This window comes from Megalobrama amblycephala, linkage group LG8 (genome assembly GCF_018812025.1).
Source record: "Megalobrama amblycephala isolate DHTTF-2021 linkage group LG8, ASM1881202v1, whole genome shotgun sequence".
In the NCBI taxonomy this organism is placed as follows: Eukaryota; Metazoa; Chordata; class Actinopteri; order Cypriniformes; family Xenocyprididae; genus Megalobrama; species Megalobrama amblycephala.
This window is the reverse complement of record NC_063051.1, coordinates 34,567,401-34,584,469: the sequence shown is the minus strand read 5'-3', so window position 1 is coordinate 34,584,469 and position 17,069 is coordinate 34,567,401. Positions and strand designations below refer to the sequence as shown.

The 17,069-nt window shown below is 40.6% G+C and overlaps 1 protein-coding gene across 1 annotated transcript; it reads right to left on the bottom strand.

The window, feature by feature from the left end:
• Window positions 1-56: 56 nt before the first annotated feature.
• si:zfos-169g10.2 (somatostatin receptor type 5) lies at window positions 57-9,955 on the bottom strand. The gene is made up of 2 exons (XM_048200828.1): window positions 9,875-9,955; window positions 57-2,123 (listed from the first exon to the last, which is right to left on the bottom strand). The coding sequence occupies exon 2, from the start codon at window positions 2,086-2,088 to the stop codon at window positions 811-813; it is 1,278 nt and encodes a 425-aa protein (XP_048056785.1). The 5' UTR covers window positions 2,089-2,123; window positions 9,875-9,955; the 3' UTR covers window positions 57-810.
• Between the last annotated feature and the right edge of the window lie 7,114 nt (window positions 9,956-17,069).

Here is a 17,069-nt window from a genome sequence, read left to right as displayed (position 1 = left end):
CTTTGTTTACCCCATTGAAAATAACACAGCCTACATTCGGCTACCTGAAGAATGCACGATTCCACTTAAAATACGACTACTTAGTTAGCACATTAATGAACGGAGATGAATTATTGATTAGGAGGAGTGTAAAGGATTTTATTCTGTGACCAGAAAGTCATTTATACCACAGAAATGACACCAGTGACCAATCACAATCAAGTATTCCAGATGAGTAATAATGCACAACAGCTTTTAATGTAAGATGCATCACATGATCAGAGGAGCAGCACTGGATTTTCTTTGAGTCCTCAAATGTCAGTGAACACACAAACACACACATGCACTGACAACTGCAACAGCTGCAGTTTCTGTGCTTCAAATGGAAACAGTCCAACACTGTTCTTAACAAGCCGCTGTGTTTGCGATGCTTCAGCTGATTCAGTAGCTGCCTTTACATGCACCCAAATAAACTGTTTATAATCGGACAGAAAAGCCTTCATGTAAACACCATAATCGATCCGACTGAGCTCGATCTGAATCACATTTCGATTGGATAATCCGAAATAAGAAATAAGCATGTAAACGCTTCAATCCGATCCAGTCATATTGAAAAATACCTTGTGCATATGACTGGTGATTGAGGAAAATTAGTGCATGTAAACATATTGATATTTTCCAGTTTCCTGCTCAATGAATGATGTAACATAAGATCTAAACAATGAATATGAGCGAAGGCCGTGTTTTCTTGTGGTCTTCGCTGGCAGTGTAACTAAATCATCTGTGTTTAATGGTAATGAATCTGCATCAGCGCAGCTCAATCTGTCCACATTACAAGCAGCTGATCTCCAGGACCAAGCATTTCTCCCTGCTGTTCTCCGACAGGTGTGATATCCGCGCTCCACTGCGGTCACGGGTCGGGCTGACGTCCACGTCCACTTTTCTAGAGTCCTCATGGTGTCCGTTCTGGAGTTCGTTCTCCTCGTGCTCTTCGACGTCGGTCACCTTCAGATGCTCCTTCGGGTCCAGTTCTCTTTGAATCTCCTCGAGCGGTAGCGCAACCATTCCCGTTCCCGGTTGCTGATCGTGGTTTTCCACACGTCTGGACGACCGGCACAAGGCTTTCCGGAATCCTCTTTTGAAGTTGTCCGACAAGACACCATACAAAATGGGATTCGCGCAACTGTTGGCGTAAGAAAGAACCACAACGAAATAATACAGACCTCTGAACTCTCCGGGCAGCAGCACCAGCAGGTTGACGATGTTTAGAACGTAAAACGGCAACCAGCAGAACACGAACACGGCCACGACGATCACGACCATGCGCGTGATCTTGCGCTCTGACCTCCTGCGGCGGATCGACGTGGCGCGGACTCTTCGTCCGGAGCTGCGCACCTTCACCACGATCAGCAGGTAGCACAAGCAGATGACCGTCAGCGGGCCGAAGAACCCGACGGTCGCCGTGTAGATGATGAACGCCGCTTTCCAGACTTCGGCAGGCTCCGGCCACACGATGCTGCAGTTCCCATCATCCTGCAGAACGCCGGCGAACACCACCACCGGCAGGACCACCACGAAAGAAACGGCCCATACGGTTGCATTCACGGCCTTGGCGACGCGAGGCTGGCGCCACCTAGAGGATTGGAGCGGATGCACGACAGCCAGATAGCGGTCGATGCTCATCACCGTCAGACAGAAGATGCTGGTGAACTGGTTAATGGCGTCCACCGTCATCACCAGGCGACACATCAAGGATCCGAAGGGCCATGAGAGCAGGCCGTTCTGCACGGCGAGGAACGGCAGACCCAGCATGAAGAGTTCGTCTGCGATGGCCAGGTTGAGAATGTAAATATTCGTCACCGACTCCGCCTGGGAATATCGCAGTACGATGTGGATGACGAGAGTGTTCCCGACCAGGCCGACGACGCACACGGTGACGTAGATGAGGGGGATGAGGATACCGGCGACTCCCGGAGCATAATCCACCGTATTGCTGTCGGTCCAGTTCTCGCTCGGAAAGAGAAACGGAGGAGGAAACGAGGGGGACGCGTTACTCCACGGCGCTGATTCTGTTGTGGAGGGATGTGAAGTCATTCGATGAACCTCCATCGTTATAAGAGCGACTCAACAGCTGCCCATCTGATCTGTGAGTGAGAGAGAACACTGTTTGAGTGTGTCTACACATGGACAGATACATTTAAAGAAATCATTAACATTATTATTTCAAAACACTGCTTCAGGAAGCTTCGGAGCGTTATGAATCTTTTGTGTCGAATCATGATTCGGATCGCGTGTCAAACTGCTGAAATCATGTGACTTTGGCGCTCCGAACCGCTGATTCGACACGCTGATTCATAACGCTCCGAAGCTTCCTGAAGCAGTGTTTTGAAATCGGCCATCACTATATAAGTCGTTATTTTGTTTTTTCGGTGCACCAAAAATATTCTCGTGGCTTTATAATATTAATATTGAACCACTGTACTCACATGAACTGATTTAAATATGTTTTTAGTACATTAATGGATCTTGAGAGAGGAAATGTCATTGCTGGCTATGCAGGCCTCACTGAGCCATCGGATTTCATCAAAAATATCTTAATTTGTGTTCTGAAGATGAACGAAGGTCTTACGGGTGTGGAACGGCATGAGGGTGAGTAATTAATGACAGCATTTTTATGTTTGGGTGAACTAACCCTTTAAAATGCACTGATGGTCAAAACACCGTCATACTCGTTATTCATCATTTTTACTGGAAAAGAACATTAACTTGACAGTAAAATAGTTTAAGGCTAATTTGATGTTTTCGCTGTATATACTGTAGAAATTATAATTGTATTAAAGTACAATTAATAGTTAGCATTTTTAGTTTTCTCGATAAAAATTACAAATATTCTCAATATTTCTCATGTGTGCTATATTTAGGGGCCAAGCAACGAAGGTGCTTCTTCCGCTCAGGAAGTCAATGGCAGCCCATAGAACTGCTTGCGGGAAAGTTATGAAATTTGGCACATTGGTAGAGGTCAGTCCCAACATTAACCACACCAATTTTGGAGTCTCTAAATCAATCCCTCTAGCGCCACCAACTGTCCAAACTTATGTAACTTTTGAACTGTAAGAAAAAAATTAGTAGAAAAACTGTAGAAAAAAATTCTTTCATTTAATTCCTTGGCTCAAGACGATTCAGTTGCACCCTATGACTTCATTTTCCGTCATGAAAATTTCCCCGCCATTTTGAATTTCCTTAAAAGCCTACTTTTTAGAACTCCTCCTACGCCGTTGCTCCAATTTTCACAAAAACTGAAAGAGATCATCTTCAGACCATGCCGACAAAGATTTGAGGAATTCAAGTTGATTTGTCAAACCATTTTCAAAAAACGTGCGAACAAATTTTATGTAGCGCTTGCGAAAATAGAGGAGATTGCGAAATCTCCTCAACGCTTTATCGTATTCAGACCAAACTTGGTACGTGTTATCACATGCATGACCTAAGGCTACATGCAGCATTTTGGCGCAGTGCCACCTACTGGTCCGGAGATATGAAAAATGGATATTTTTTCCTTATAACTTCTGAACGGTTTGTCCAAAAATATTCATCATGCTAAGTCGAATGATATCAAATTTTTCCGTATCAGCCATTTTGAATTTTATAGTAAAATGCTGTATTTTACAAACGCGTGAATGTATCATTACGAAACTTGGTATGGGTAATCATCACAATGCCCTGAAGGAGTCTGAGAAGTTTTGGACCATCGCCACCAAGTGGTGAAAAATGATTTACATGCTCTTGATTTGGTTGACTTATTTCATGGGAGTTGAAGAAACATTGCTGAGTCCAATACCAAACACGCTATGGTTAGTCCAACATTGTAATTTAGCGTTTAAACAACATTCGTGAATATCTTAGAAACTGTTAGTCCGATTGAGATGAAACCACAGTAGGAAAATCAAAAACATAGGTCGTTGACTAAACTCTAATGGCCAAATGTCAAAATTTTGATAGTAAATGGCAAAAAAATGCAATCAAAATCAGGGTAATTTTTTATGTGTTCAAACATATAAATGTCTATAACTCCTAAACAAAATGAGATATTTTCATCAAATTTGACACGCTGGTCTGATTTACTTCAAATTTGACATGCAATTGCTGCTTGCAGCTATATTAATACTTCTGAAGTCATATGATGCTTTGTGTGAAAAACAGAAATTAAGGTTGAAATGTAACATCACTACATCAATGATTCCAAACACTTTTCTTGCATGTGATGTAAACAAGTGTGTAAATGTGGATGAATCATACACAAGGGAGAGTAAACATGGAAGCTTGTTTCAGCCACGGACTAAAAAATAGAAAAGGTAATTGTGACTTTTTATTTCACAATTCTTACTTTTCTTCTCAGAATTGCAAGTCTGAATTGTGAGATATAAACTCAGAAAAAGCTTCCGAAACAAGCTTCCGTAAGTAGATGATGACGGAACGTTCATGTCTGCCCAGCTAACAGAGAACGTTCTTAGAATGTTCTGGCAACGTTCTCTCAAAGTTAAATCAAACGTTCTAACAGTAACGTTATTAGAAAGTTCATTTAGTGTTCTGTGGTCTTTAATAATGTTCTCAAAACGTTAGCACAGAAACAGATTACTTAAATACCATTCATGCATCCTGAAATGTTTCAGCTGGATGTTCGACTAACGTTTTTTAAATGTTGCTACTTGTTTCAGAACATTCAGAGAATCTTTAAAAGTAACATTCCCATCATGTTTGAAGAATGATAAAAATGGAATGTTTTGTTTAAATGGCTGTTAGGGTTGAATGTTAACTCAAGTAGCAAAACATTCTTAGACACATTTTGTTAGCTGGGTGAGTGAATTACTCCTTTAATACAATAATACAGTAAAAAATACGACGAGTTTGTTTTATTCAGTGATGCTTCTAAATAATTACTTGGCATAAGTGCACAGAAGCACGTCTGCCGTACGTGATTGCGGCGTTCCTGGACCCCGACCGGGTCGGAAATGAGAGGCATGGATAAAGAATGGCCTGTGATTATAGATGACGGTCTCGCTGACACTGTTTGTTCTGTCAGGTACTGTTTGGTGACGTTTATTCTAAGCCGTGTTCACCCTCTCTAGCACACTTATAATGCCGGCTAATTACCGTGCGGTAGCGGCGCAGACGGACGGAACAAGTGCGTGGCTCGAGGTAAAAACACTTTATTAGGAGCACAGGAAGAAAACACACAGTCTTTTTGTATTGTCCTAGATTTAATATAGGCTGTAGATCAAGTGTAGATGTCATTGGCTGCTTCAGCTCGTCTGATTGTCATCCTCTGACTGAGCGACACCAATTATGAGCATCTGGATGCAGGAATCAAAGGCACTGGATCATTATTTTGCCTCTTATTCTGGTCTATTGTGATGCTGCGCTGCTTTTGGAGACACACTCAAATGTCTCAAACAGTCTTGCCACAAAAATCTGGTCAATTAAGTAATAATTTGATCAGTATGGTGGTCAGTCATTTTATGATTTGGTCACTGGTATCAGTGCATATGTCACTGTATTGAGAACTGTGGGGTGAATCCAGACATATTTAAAGTAAAATAAGTCCATCTTGATTTCATGTTGATTTTAGTGCCCAAAGTACAGACAAACATCTCAAAAAACATAAATCACAGATTACATAAAGACCGATGATGTTAATCATCCCTCTTGTGTGTTTTTGTGAATCTTTCATGCGTCAGACTGTGTTTTCCTCTTTCCGCAGGTAAAAAGTGACCGAGCTTCACCTCTTTTATCCATTATGATCTAAACGCTCTTTCGATAATTTACTCCGGAGTCTGTGCATTATTTTTTGTCTACTGACATTTACAACTAAAAAGAGATGCAGAGACCTTAAAGGCCTTGTTTGATGACGCGGTTTAGGTTATTAATGCACACACAAACACAATAGAGCAGTGTTTATGTTCACAAAGAGCAAACAGCAGCAGTAAACTACGCAAACACCACCTTCATCATCATCATCTTCATCATCATGTGTGTGCATGAATCTTGTTGAGACTGTAGATTTACAGTGCAACATAAAGATTCTCACACACATCAGTGTCTTTTCTAGTTATTTATTACTGATCGAGGCTTTTAACCCTATAAATCCTACTGTAGCATATTTGATAGACACTCTTCTAATGCCTCTAAATGATGAACATGAACCTGTCTCACACCATCTCCTCCAGTCCTTCTTGTCTCTGATCGATAGTCTAGACTGTTTTATCAAGTAAAAGTCTTTCAGAGTAATTGTACAAACGTCCTTCAGCTCGTGCTTCACGTGTCTTTCTGCTGATTTTTATCAAGTAGACGTAAGAACAACTTTGATATTGTTAGAAATATTTCAACTGCAGCAGGTTTACTTGATTATCATACATCATTTATTATATCATGAGTATCAAATATGATCATCATCATTGTATTTCATTATATGTTTTAAAACTACAGAGCTTTGATCATCAAACTAAGCATTTAAATATCATCTTTTTGGACATATGAATATCAGCATCTGCACCAAATTGCATCTAATGTAATCACACACACACACACACACAGTTCAGTATGGGCTTGGCCCTTCGTCGCCATGGATACGGCCTGGGCAGTGTCTGAAAGACCATAAAAGAATAAAGGACAAAAGAACATGCACACACATGCTGGATTGTGTGAGTGAGATTAGACCTGTTCATTATCTGAACACAATGGCGCTTGAGCTGACAATGAGTGTCACTGAAGAGAGCAGAAGGTTTCAGCGCTGCATCAGCAGGTGTTTGTGTGTTTATGGGTTCAGAGTGGATAATGCTGTTCAAGATATTCAGCAATAATGCCTTGCACCAAAAACATTCATTTTTTACTTTACAGACGCTCTCTTCCTCTACACTAGCATTCAAAAGTTTGGGGTCAGTATGATTATTTTAAATAAATAATTGCTTTTATTCAGCAATAATTATTTTGTGACAATTATAAAAGTGACAATAAAGACACTTATAATGTGACAAAAGATTCTATTTTTAAATAAATTCTGAACTTTCCATTCATCAAAGAATCCTGAAGAATAAAATGTATGACGGTTTCCACAGAAATCTGAATGTTTTCAACACTGATAATGATCATAAATGTTTCATATCAGAATGATTTCTGAAGGATCATGTGACACTGAAGACTGGAGTAATGATGCTGAAAATTCAGCTTTGATCACAGGAATAAATTACACTTTAATATATTCACATAGAAAACAGCTGATTTACACTGGAATAATATTTCACTGTTTTACTGTATTTTTGATCAAATAAATGCAGGTTTGATGAGCAGAAGAGACTCTTTTTAAGAACATTTAAAAATCTGACCTGAAACTTTCGAATGTTAGTGTATGTGTGTGTGTTTCTTGACCAGAATAAACCGAAAAAAGACTTTTATGCTGACAGACTTAAATGTTGCGCAGATGATGATCCGAGACCAGCTGCCTAAATCAATTATCCATCATAGAGAGACAAACCAAACATGTAAATGAAGAGATTAATGAAGGTGCCGGGGAAAGTAAAGGGTTAAATGTAGGATGACCAGCTGTTCTGGTGTTCAGATAATGATCCATAAATCCAGCACTCAATCTGAAACACACACACACACACACACACACACACACACACACACACACAATGCATAAATAATGTTTTTATGCTAACGTTTTGAGAACATTATTAAAGACCAGATAACTTTGTTCTATTAACGTTACTGGAAGAACGTTTGTTTATAACTTTGAGAAAACCTTGTCAGAACGTTCTCTCTCAGACATCAATGTCTTGGATCAAGGTTAAATTGCTGTTGAATTTTGTTTGTTTTGCAAATCAATGTTGATATTTTTTTCAACATGGGTGAAATACATTAATTTACATTAAAATACATTAATTAACACTGATTTATAAATATTTTGTCAACATTTTAGGTTGATATTTAGCATTAATGTTGTTTCAACATTGTTTCAACATTTTTTCAACATTACTAAAAACTTTAACATTATTTTCGACCACATTTCAATGTTGAAGATTGATGTATGCGTTAAAAGACAACAAGTAATCAACGCTGGCTCTGTTTACGCTCTTAATTCATGTTCCTGTTTGTATTGTTGAATCAATGATTCATCAGTGACGTTATTCTACAGAAATAAATGTCTTTATAATCTTTCACTCCCCTCAGAAATGACTTTCCTTCAGCTGATGTCATCAGTCACTCTTATTGATCAACCACCTTCATTTAGAGACACAATTAATCATGGAGAAAATGCCATCATTTATTCCCATTTAATATTCTGATTCACTCAGAAATGCGTCACATTACAGAAGAAAAATCGACATATTATGTTAACATTTATAGAACGTTCATTCAAAGTTGTCTGGTCTTTAATAATGTTCTCAAAATGTTTAAAACATCATCGTTCATGGAGCGTTTTTCTGACACATATTAGTTGGATGTTATTCTAATGTTTTTTAAACGTTACAGCTTGTTTCAGAACGTTCAGAGAACATTCAAAAGTAACGTTTCCATAATGTTTTATCTAACGTTCACATATGACCAAGAAAAAATGTTTTTAAAACATTTAAAAAACTGGACGTTTTGAACGTCCAGAGAACATTCAGAAATAACGTTTTCATAACTTAATGCAAACAGTTTTCATTGCCGAACTAAAAGAGTTTGAGAGCCGATGCAGGATAAACCCAGAAGAACTGAGGCCGTCCATCAGAGGTGAAATCAGCCAGTTCATCAGTGTTTGTCGAGCTGCAGGTGATTGCAGCTTTATTGCTGATGTTCTGCCTCCATCGCTCAAAGTGAATCGAGCGGCTGCAGTGTGAACAGCTGTGCAGGTTAATGTGGATTAATGACACCTCTGGGAACAAAAGCTCCAGCCATTTTGATCTCACTCAGTCTGCTGCCATTGAAAAAGCTTTTCACCAAAAACACAAACAGCTGTGCCGCGCGTCGCTGAAATGCCAGCGCATTCGAACGAGTCCAATTAATGATCATTCATCAGCTCGATTATTATTAGACGTTCATCTACGCATAAAACATTTCATCTTCATGTGAGAATTCAACACATTTCATTTGAGAAAGAATGACGTGTATCTAATTGATGATATTCTGATTCTAAATTCACATGCAAATGTGTTTCCTGAGTTTTTCCCACAAAAACAAAAGGTTTTTAAAGGAATCCTGCAGGTTCGACATGTTCTGTGACATGCTGTCGATTACCACAGAAAGTCATTTCATTTGTAAAATGCTGTTCACAGTAATGAACTTACAGTGAAGGTCTGTTTAATGACCACATGCATCATCTCAAGGGTTAACATGAGAATAGCATCATTAAAAAACTCACTAACCTCAACTCCTGTCATAACTAAGTAAATCTGACAAACTTGCAAAGCTTGTGACATATAATCAGAAGGTTAGACAATTTAAAGCTCAAAAAATAAACATATGTGTGCACAAGAATTAATCTAAGTGATTTACATGTTACATTTCTGCATCTACACCCTCTGGAATGTCTTAGTTCTTCTATGGAATCGCTGTGAAAACCTTTATTTATTTATTTTGTTACAGTCTGTGCATCAAACCTGGTTTATTCCTAAAACACACAAGACTCTTCAGTTCTCATGTGAACCTGTTCTGCATGAGCTCAAGACAGAGAGAAGTTGACTGTCGGTTTCACACTGAACCACCTGAAGCGTCTTCTGTCATGTAGAAGTCACAGTAATGCAGTAGCCATGAACTTTTTCAGCATCAAACAGCAGCATCTTTAAATCACTCACACTAGATTATATTATATTCAAATCCTTCCAATATAAAATTTCAAAGTAACATGGAAACTCACCATTAATAAACTTCACTTGTGTGTGTCCACCTGCCCGCGCGGCTCTGAAGAAGTGAGACGCCGCTGCAGCAGCACGAGGAGGCACAGCATCCCGTATCCTGGCAACCAGAGCAATGATGCACTGAGCGAAAGAGAGAGAGAGAGAGAGAGAGAGAGAGAGAGAGAGAGAGAGAGAGAGAGATTAGGGACATTAATGAAGATCATCCTCTGAGATTGCTCATGGAAAATATTCCTCTCATAAATGTGGGCACATGTCAGGTCAGATGGACCTAAACTGAGATAGTTTGACTCTCATCTGTGTCATTAAAAATGCAAATAGAATGATGGCACCAAAAATAAATACACAAGGAATTAATCTTGGTGCCAAAAAGCTATGGAAAAACACCCATAAATACCAACACAACAAATACAAAACACAATAAAGATATATAATCATATCGATGATTTCAAAAGCATGAAAAAAATCTGTTTCTTTAAAAACTTACTGAACCCTGATGAAAACAATTAGTTTATTTCCTAATTAGTGATCTTCGTACTTCATAATAACACTGGCTCTGGAATTTGGCCGACAGAGCAACATACTGAGACCCAGCATTTATACAGTGACAAATCAACAAACGTCAGACAGAAACAACATTATTGATCAGGAGGCTGAATCTTGTCACATACAACAAATGGATGATGTAGAACATAAATGATTTGAAAATTATTGATAAATTATTTGATTTTAAACTCAGTTTAGATTCAGTGTTGTTATTGTTTACTAAAACTATTAAAAATAATTTTCGTTAATTGAAATAAAGTTGAAATAAAATAATATGTTAGATGTAATATTAGATGTATGTTTATATCTAAAACAGACAGGCAGACGAAAGGCAACAGACAAGACAGACATACAGACGAAAGGCAGACAGACAGACAGACAGACAGACAGACAGATGAAAGGCAGGCAAGCAGACGAAAGACAGACAGGCAGACGAAAGACAGGCAGGCAGACGAAAGGCAGACAGACAGACAAAAGACAGACAGGCAGACGAAAGGCAGGCAGACGAAAAACAGACAGGCAGATGAAAGGCAGGCAGACGAAAAACAGACAGGCAGACGAAAGACAGACAGGCAGACGAAAGACAGGCAGGCAGACGAAAGGCAGACAGACGAAAAACAGACAGGCAGATGAAAGGCAGGCAGACGAAAAACAGACAGGCAGACGAAAGACAGACAGGCAGATGAAAGGCAGGCAGACGAAAAACAGACAGGCAGACGAAAGACAGACAGGCAGACGAAAGACAGGCAGGCAGACGAAAGGCAGACAGACGAAAAACAGACAGGCAGATGAAAGGCAGGCAGACGACAAAAGGCAGACAGACAGACAGGCAGACGAAAGACAGACAGGCAGACGAAAGGCAGACAGACGAAAGACAGACAGGCAGATGAAAGGCAGGCAGACGAAAAACAGACAGGCAGACGAAAGACAGACAGGCAGACGAAAGACAGACAGGCAGACGAAAGGCAGACAGACAGACGAAAGACAGACAGGCAGACGAAAGGCAGACAGACGAAAGACAGACAGATGAAAGACAGGCAGGCAGACGAAAGGCAGACAGACACATGAAAGACAGACAGGCAGACGAAAGGTAGACAGACAGACGAAAGACAGACAGGCAGACGAAAGGCAACAGACAAGACAGACAGGCAGATAGACAGACAGACAGACAGACGAAAGGCAGGCAGACGAAAGACAGACAGATGAAAGACAGGCAGGCAGACGAAAGGCAGACAGGGAAAGACAGACAGATGAAAGACAGGCAGGCAGATGAAAGACAGACAGGCAGACGAAAGGCAGACAGATGAAAGACAGACAGATGAAAGACAGGCAGGCAGACGAAAGACAGACAGGCAGACGAAAGACAGACAGGCAGATGAAAGACAGGCAGGCAGACGAAAGGCAGACAGACGAAAGGCAGGCAGGCAGACGAAAGGCAGACAGACAGACGAAAGACAGACAGGCAGACGAAAGGCAGACAGACGAAAGACAGACAGATGAAAGACAGGCAGACAGACGAAAGGCAGGCAGGCAGACGAAAGGCAGACAGACAGACGAAAGACAGACAGGCAGACGAAAGGCAGACAGACGAAAGACAGACAGATGAAAGACAGGCAGACAGACGAAAGGCAGACAGACGAAAGACAGACAGATGAAAGACAGGCAGGCAGACGAAAGGTAGACAGGGAAAGACAGACAGATGAAAGACAGGCAGGCAGATGAAAGACAGACAGGCAGACGAAAGGCAGACAGATGAAAGACAGACAGATGAAAGACAGGCAGGCAGACGAAAGACAGACAGGCAGACGAAAGACAGACAGGCAGACGAAAGACAGGCAGGCAGACGAAAGGCAGACAGACAGACAAAAGACAGACAGGCAGACGAAAGGCAGACAGACGAAAAACAGACAGGCAGACGAAAGGCAGACAGGCAGATGAAAGGCAGACAGGCAGATGAAAGGCAGACAGACGAAAAACAGACAGGCAGACGAAAGGCAGACAGACAAAAGACAGACAGGCAGATGAAAGGCAGACAGATGAAAGACAGGCAGGCAGACGAAAGGCAGACAGACGAAAAACAGACAGGCAGATGAAAGGCAGACAGATGAAAGACAGACAGGCAGACGAAAGGCAGACAGACAAAAAACAGACAGGCAGACGAAAGGCAGACAGACAAAAGACAGACAGGCAGATAAAAGACAGACAGATGAAAAACAGACAGGCAGACGAAAGACAGCAGGCAGACGAAAGACAGGCAGGCAGACGAAAGGCAGACAGACAGACAAAAGACAGACAGGCAGACGAAAGGCAGGCAGACGAAAACAGACAGGCAGATGAAAGGCAGGCAGACGAAAACAGACAGGCAGACGAAAGACAGGCAGGCAGATGAAAGGCAGACAGACGAAAAACAGACAGGCAGACGAAAGGCAGACAGACAAAAGACAGACAGGCAGATGAAAGGCAGACAGATGAAAGACAGGCAGGCAGACGAAAGGCAGACAGACGAAAGACAGGCAGGCAGACGAAAGGCAGACAGACAGACGAAAGACAGACAGGCAGATGAAAGGCAGACAGACGAAAGACAGACAGATGAAAGACAGGCAGACAGACGAAAGGCAGACAGGCAGACGAAAGGCAGACAGACGAAAGACAGGCAGGCAGACGAAAGGCAGACAGACAGACGAAAGACAGACAGGCAGACGAAAGGCAGACAGACGAAAGACAGACAGATGAAAGACAGGCAGGCAGACGAAAGGCAGACAGACGAAAGGCAGACAGACGAAAGGCAGACAGACGAAAGACAGACAAATGAAAGACAGGCAGGCAGACGAAAGACAGACAGATGAAAGACAGACAGACAGACAGATGAAAGGCAGACAGACAGATGAAAAGCAGACAGATGAAAGACAGACAGACAGATGAAAGGCAGACAGACAGATGAAAGACAGACAGGCAGACGAAAGGCAGACAGACAGATGAAAGACAGACAGGCAGACGAAAGGCAGACAGACGAAAGGCAGACAGACAGGCAGATGAAAGGCAGATAGACGAAAGACAGACCGACAGACAAAAGACAGACAGACAAGACAGACAGACAGACGAAAGGCAGACAGATGAAAGACAGACAGACGGAAGACAGACAGACAGACAGATGAAAAACAGACAGGCAGACGAAAGACAAACAGACGAAAGACAGACAGGCAGACTAAAGGCAGACAGACAGATGAAAGACAGACAGACAGATGAAAGACAGACAGACCAGACAAACAGATGAAAGACAGACATACAGACGAAAGGCAGACAGGCAGACATATGAAAGACAGACAGACAGACAGATAGATAGACAAAGCAAACAGACAGACAGACGAAATGCAGACAGGCAGACAAAAGGAAGGCAGACAGGCAGACAGACAGACTGATTCTTCCACAGTCAATGTAAGACAAGAAGAAGAAAAAAAAAAAAAATCAGAACATACCAAAAACATACTCAACATATTCTCAACACAATCTCACTTTAGAGCCCTTCTCACTCATTTCACTCAGAGACACTCTAAATGAAGGTCCTGACTGATTTAAAGCACTTTAACTTCAATGAGCAATAACTCAACAGCTCATTGAAGTTAAAGTGCCAGTATGAAAGAGAGCGAGAGCGAGATCTGCATGTTCAGCTGCGTATGAAAAGGTTCTGATTAGTTTCGAACACAGACTGGTTCTGCTGTCAGCTGGAGGTCTTGATCACCCGCGTCTCTACTGCGCTGATCTTCCCGCTGGGAATCTAGAGTGCAGAATTTCTCAAAATAGTCAAAAGTATCACAGTTCTAACAGTACTCGGGTTTAATTACTACCATATCTCATGAGAAAGTGCTCAAAACTTTATCCATGTTAGTGAAAATGTCTTTCTTTAAAATAAATCCATATATGTCCGTAAGTACAGGGTGAGCGTACAGACTCCTGAGAGACGTGATGCTACTGTGAATAAATAAATAAATGATCAGTCCTCATAAACAAACAGCCTTTGGCACTAATACAGTTTTGTAACAATGGTGGAATATTTGTGTGTGCAAAATATTTCATTACGACATTAATGTAAAGAAATAATGTATGGTATTGATTTTATGTGATGGGTGTTTGATGTTGCTATCCATCTTATTTTGCAATGCGGAAAAGGCGAATGTGCGAGGCTTCCTATTCATTAAAGGGCACCTATTATGCCCCTTTTTACAAGATGTAATATTGGTCTTGGGTGTCCCCAGAATGTATTTGTGAAGTTTCAGCACAAAATACCCCACAGTTAATTTATTATAACCATTTGAAAATGTCATTTTTGGGGCCTGTTTTAAAAAGAGCTGTTTTGGTGTGTACCACCTTAAATATAAATGAGCTGCATATCCCCGCCCTGCCTTTGGATGAGGGCGTAACTTGCATACCTATGGCAATAAACAGTCGGTAGAAGCAGAATGGCTGAGAGTGAGAGACCCGCTGTTTTGAATGGCATTCAGCCGTACATGTTTGAATCGGAATCAGACCCAGATGATGAAGAGACTCCGGCAGAAGAAACACAATTGAGAATGGAGCCGGACGTCTCTGAATGGTTATTTGATACATTTATGTACTATTAATCGCGATACAAACACAAATACTGTGATAACGTTTGCTAAGTAAACATACACAGTTTTGAATACAATATCTTTAAAAAATATATATATACGTGTGGATACACAATATACAAACAAGGTTTAAATTATATACACAGACATTCTACGACGACGACAACAACTTTAGACGCATTTGTTATTGAATTGGCTGACATCGACTGAAATGACTATTTGCTCAAAAAACATTAAATACACTTACTTCTTCTGGAGTTGACGTTGGATTGCGAACAGTAGGCAACGATCCACACTTGAGGATTAACTTTGAAGCAAGACCTGCTTTGAATTGACCCTCGTTCTCAAAACAGTAAGTCAAAAAATGATTCGCGCAAACATAAACGTATTTTGGAATTTTGAGTGGCGCCTTTCCTTCGTAAATAAAATCCATCCACTGCGTTTTCAGTGGCTCTGATGTCGGAAGTAAGTGAAAACTACTATGTTCATTTTTACATCCCACAACAGAACACTTATGTTTCTTAGGAGACATTACCGGCTGTCGTTGAAACAATGGAGTATGGGTCTATGCCAAAACCAGATTGTCAATCAAACCACGTGGGTGGGGCTTAGCGCAATTCTACGTCACAGTGAGAGCAATCTTAGAACAGGGCGTTCTGAGACAGTGCTTATGAATTATTGAGATTGTAAAAAAACACTGGGTGGATTTTTCTCATTCTAGGGTGGTTTTGCTCACACACTGCCAACACACATTTATGGTCAAACACCATGTAAAAGTGAATTTTGCATAATAGGTGCCCTTTAACTAAGAATACCAAATAGCCGTAAACGGTAAAAAATTGTCGGGGCGAATTATTGAATATTATATAAATCAACGTTTTTCTAAAGTAACTGAAGATTCAGGGGTGAAGATTCTGCTTACAGGCAATAAATCACATGAGAGGGGGCGGGGCCTCTGGTGCCTCCATCATTCTGTAATTGGCTGATCACACTGCCAGTCTGATAATGTGAGTCTATAGTTGAAATTGGTCTGAAAATCGGAATCAATCAATCAATCAATCAATCAATCAATCAATCAATCAATCAATCAATCAATCAATCAATCAATCAATCAATCAATCACTCAATCACTCACTCACTCAATCAATCAATCAATCAATCAATCAATCAATCAATCAATCAATCAATCAATCAGTCAATCACTCAATCACTCAATCACTCAATCAATCAATCAATCAATCAATTGATCAATCGATCAATCACTCAATCAATCAATCGCACTTTGCCTAGATTTGTAATTGTAATTGGTAATTGTAACTACAGATTTGTCTTTCTTATTGAAAATTCTCACACAAAATCTCTTAAACTTAAATAATAATAATAATAATATGATCAATGATCTTATCTTTCTTACAGATTGAGGTTTGCTTTGTTTACCTTTTTGTAGTATCCCCCCCCCCCCCTCTTTTATGTTCTTTGTATTTTATGCAGTGCTGTTTCTTCTTTGCAATAGAAAAATCTATCTGGTTTAATGAATGGACTAAACCATAAGCACACCCACTCTGACAATATCAGTTTCAATTCCGAACTGAGAATCATAATAATAACCAGCATGAGGCTGAGAAGTAATATTTTAATATAAACCTACTCACATATGATCACAGTCCCTAAAGATAAATGGTGTTTTTAACTGAAGGAATGAAGGAATACCTGAAGGAATGAAATGTTCTACTGATGCAGGGTTTGGAACAGATCTCTCTGGATTAAATGAAGGACTGTACAACACGCATACATATGATTGACAGGATACTGACCACACGCAATATATGAGAACTGAAGCCGCTGACTCATCCGAAGCAGTAAATCAGCCTCATGCTTGTGCAGAGAGAAACAGAAGCGCTCTTTTATCTTCACGTTCAACTCGAAATAGATCTTCTAATGAATCTGAAGATGCTGTTTGTTATTTACTATTTTAATCTGAACACATTTGCATCTATGAGCTGTTGCCATGGCGACGGCGTGAGCCCTCTCAGAGGGTTGTGTT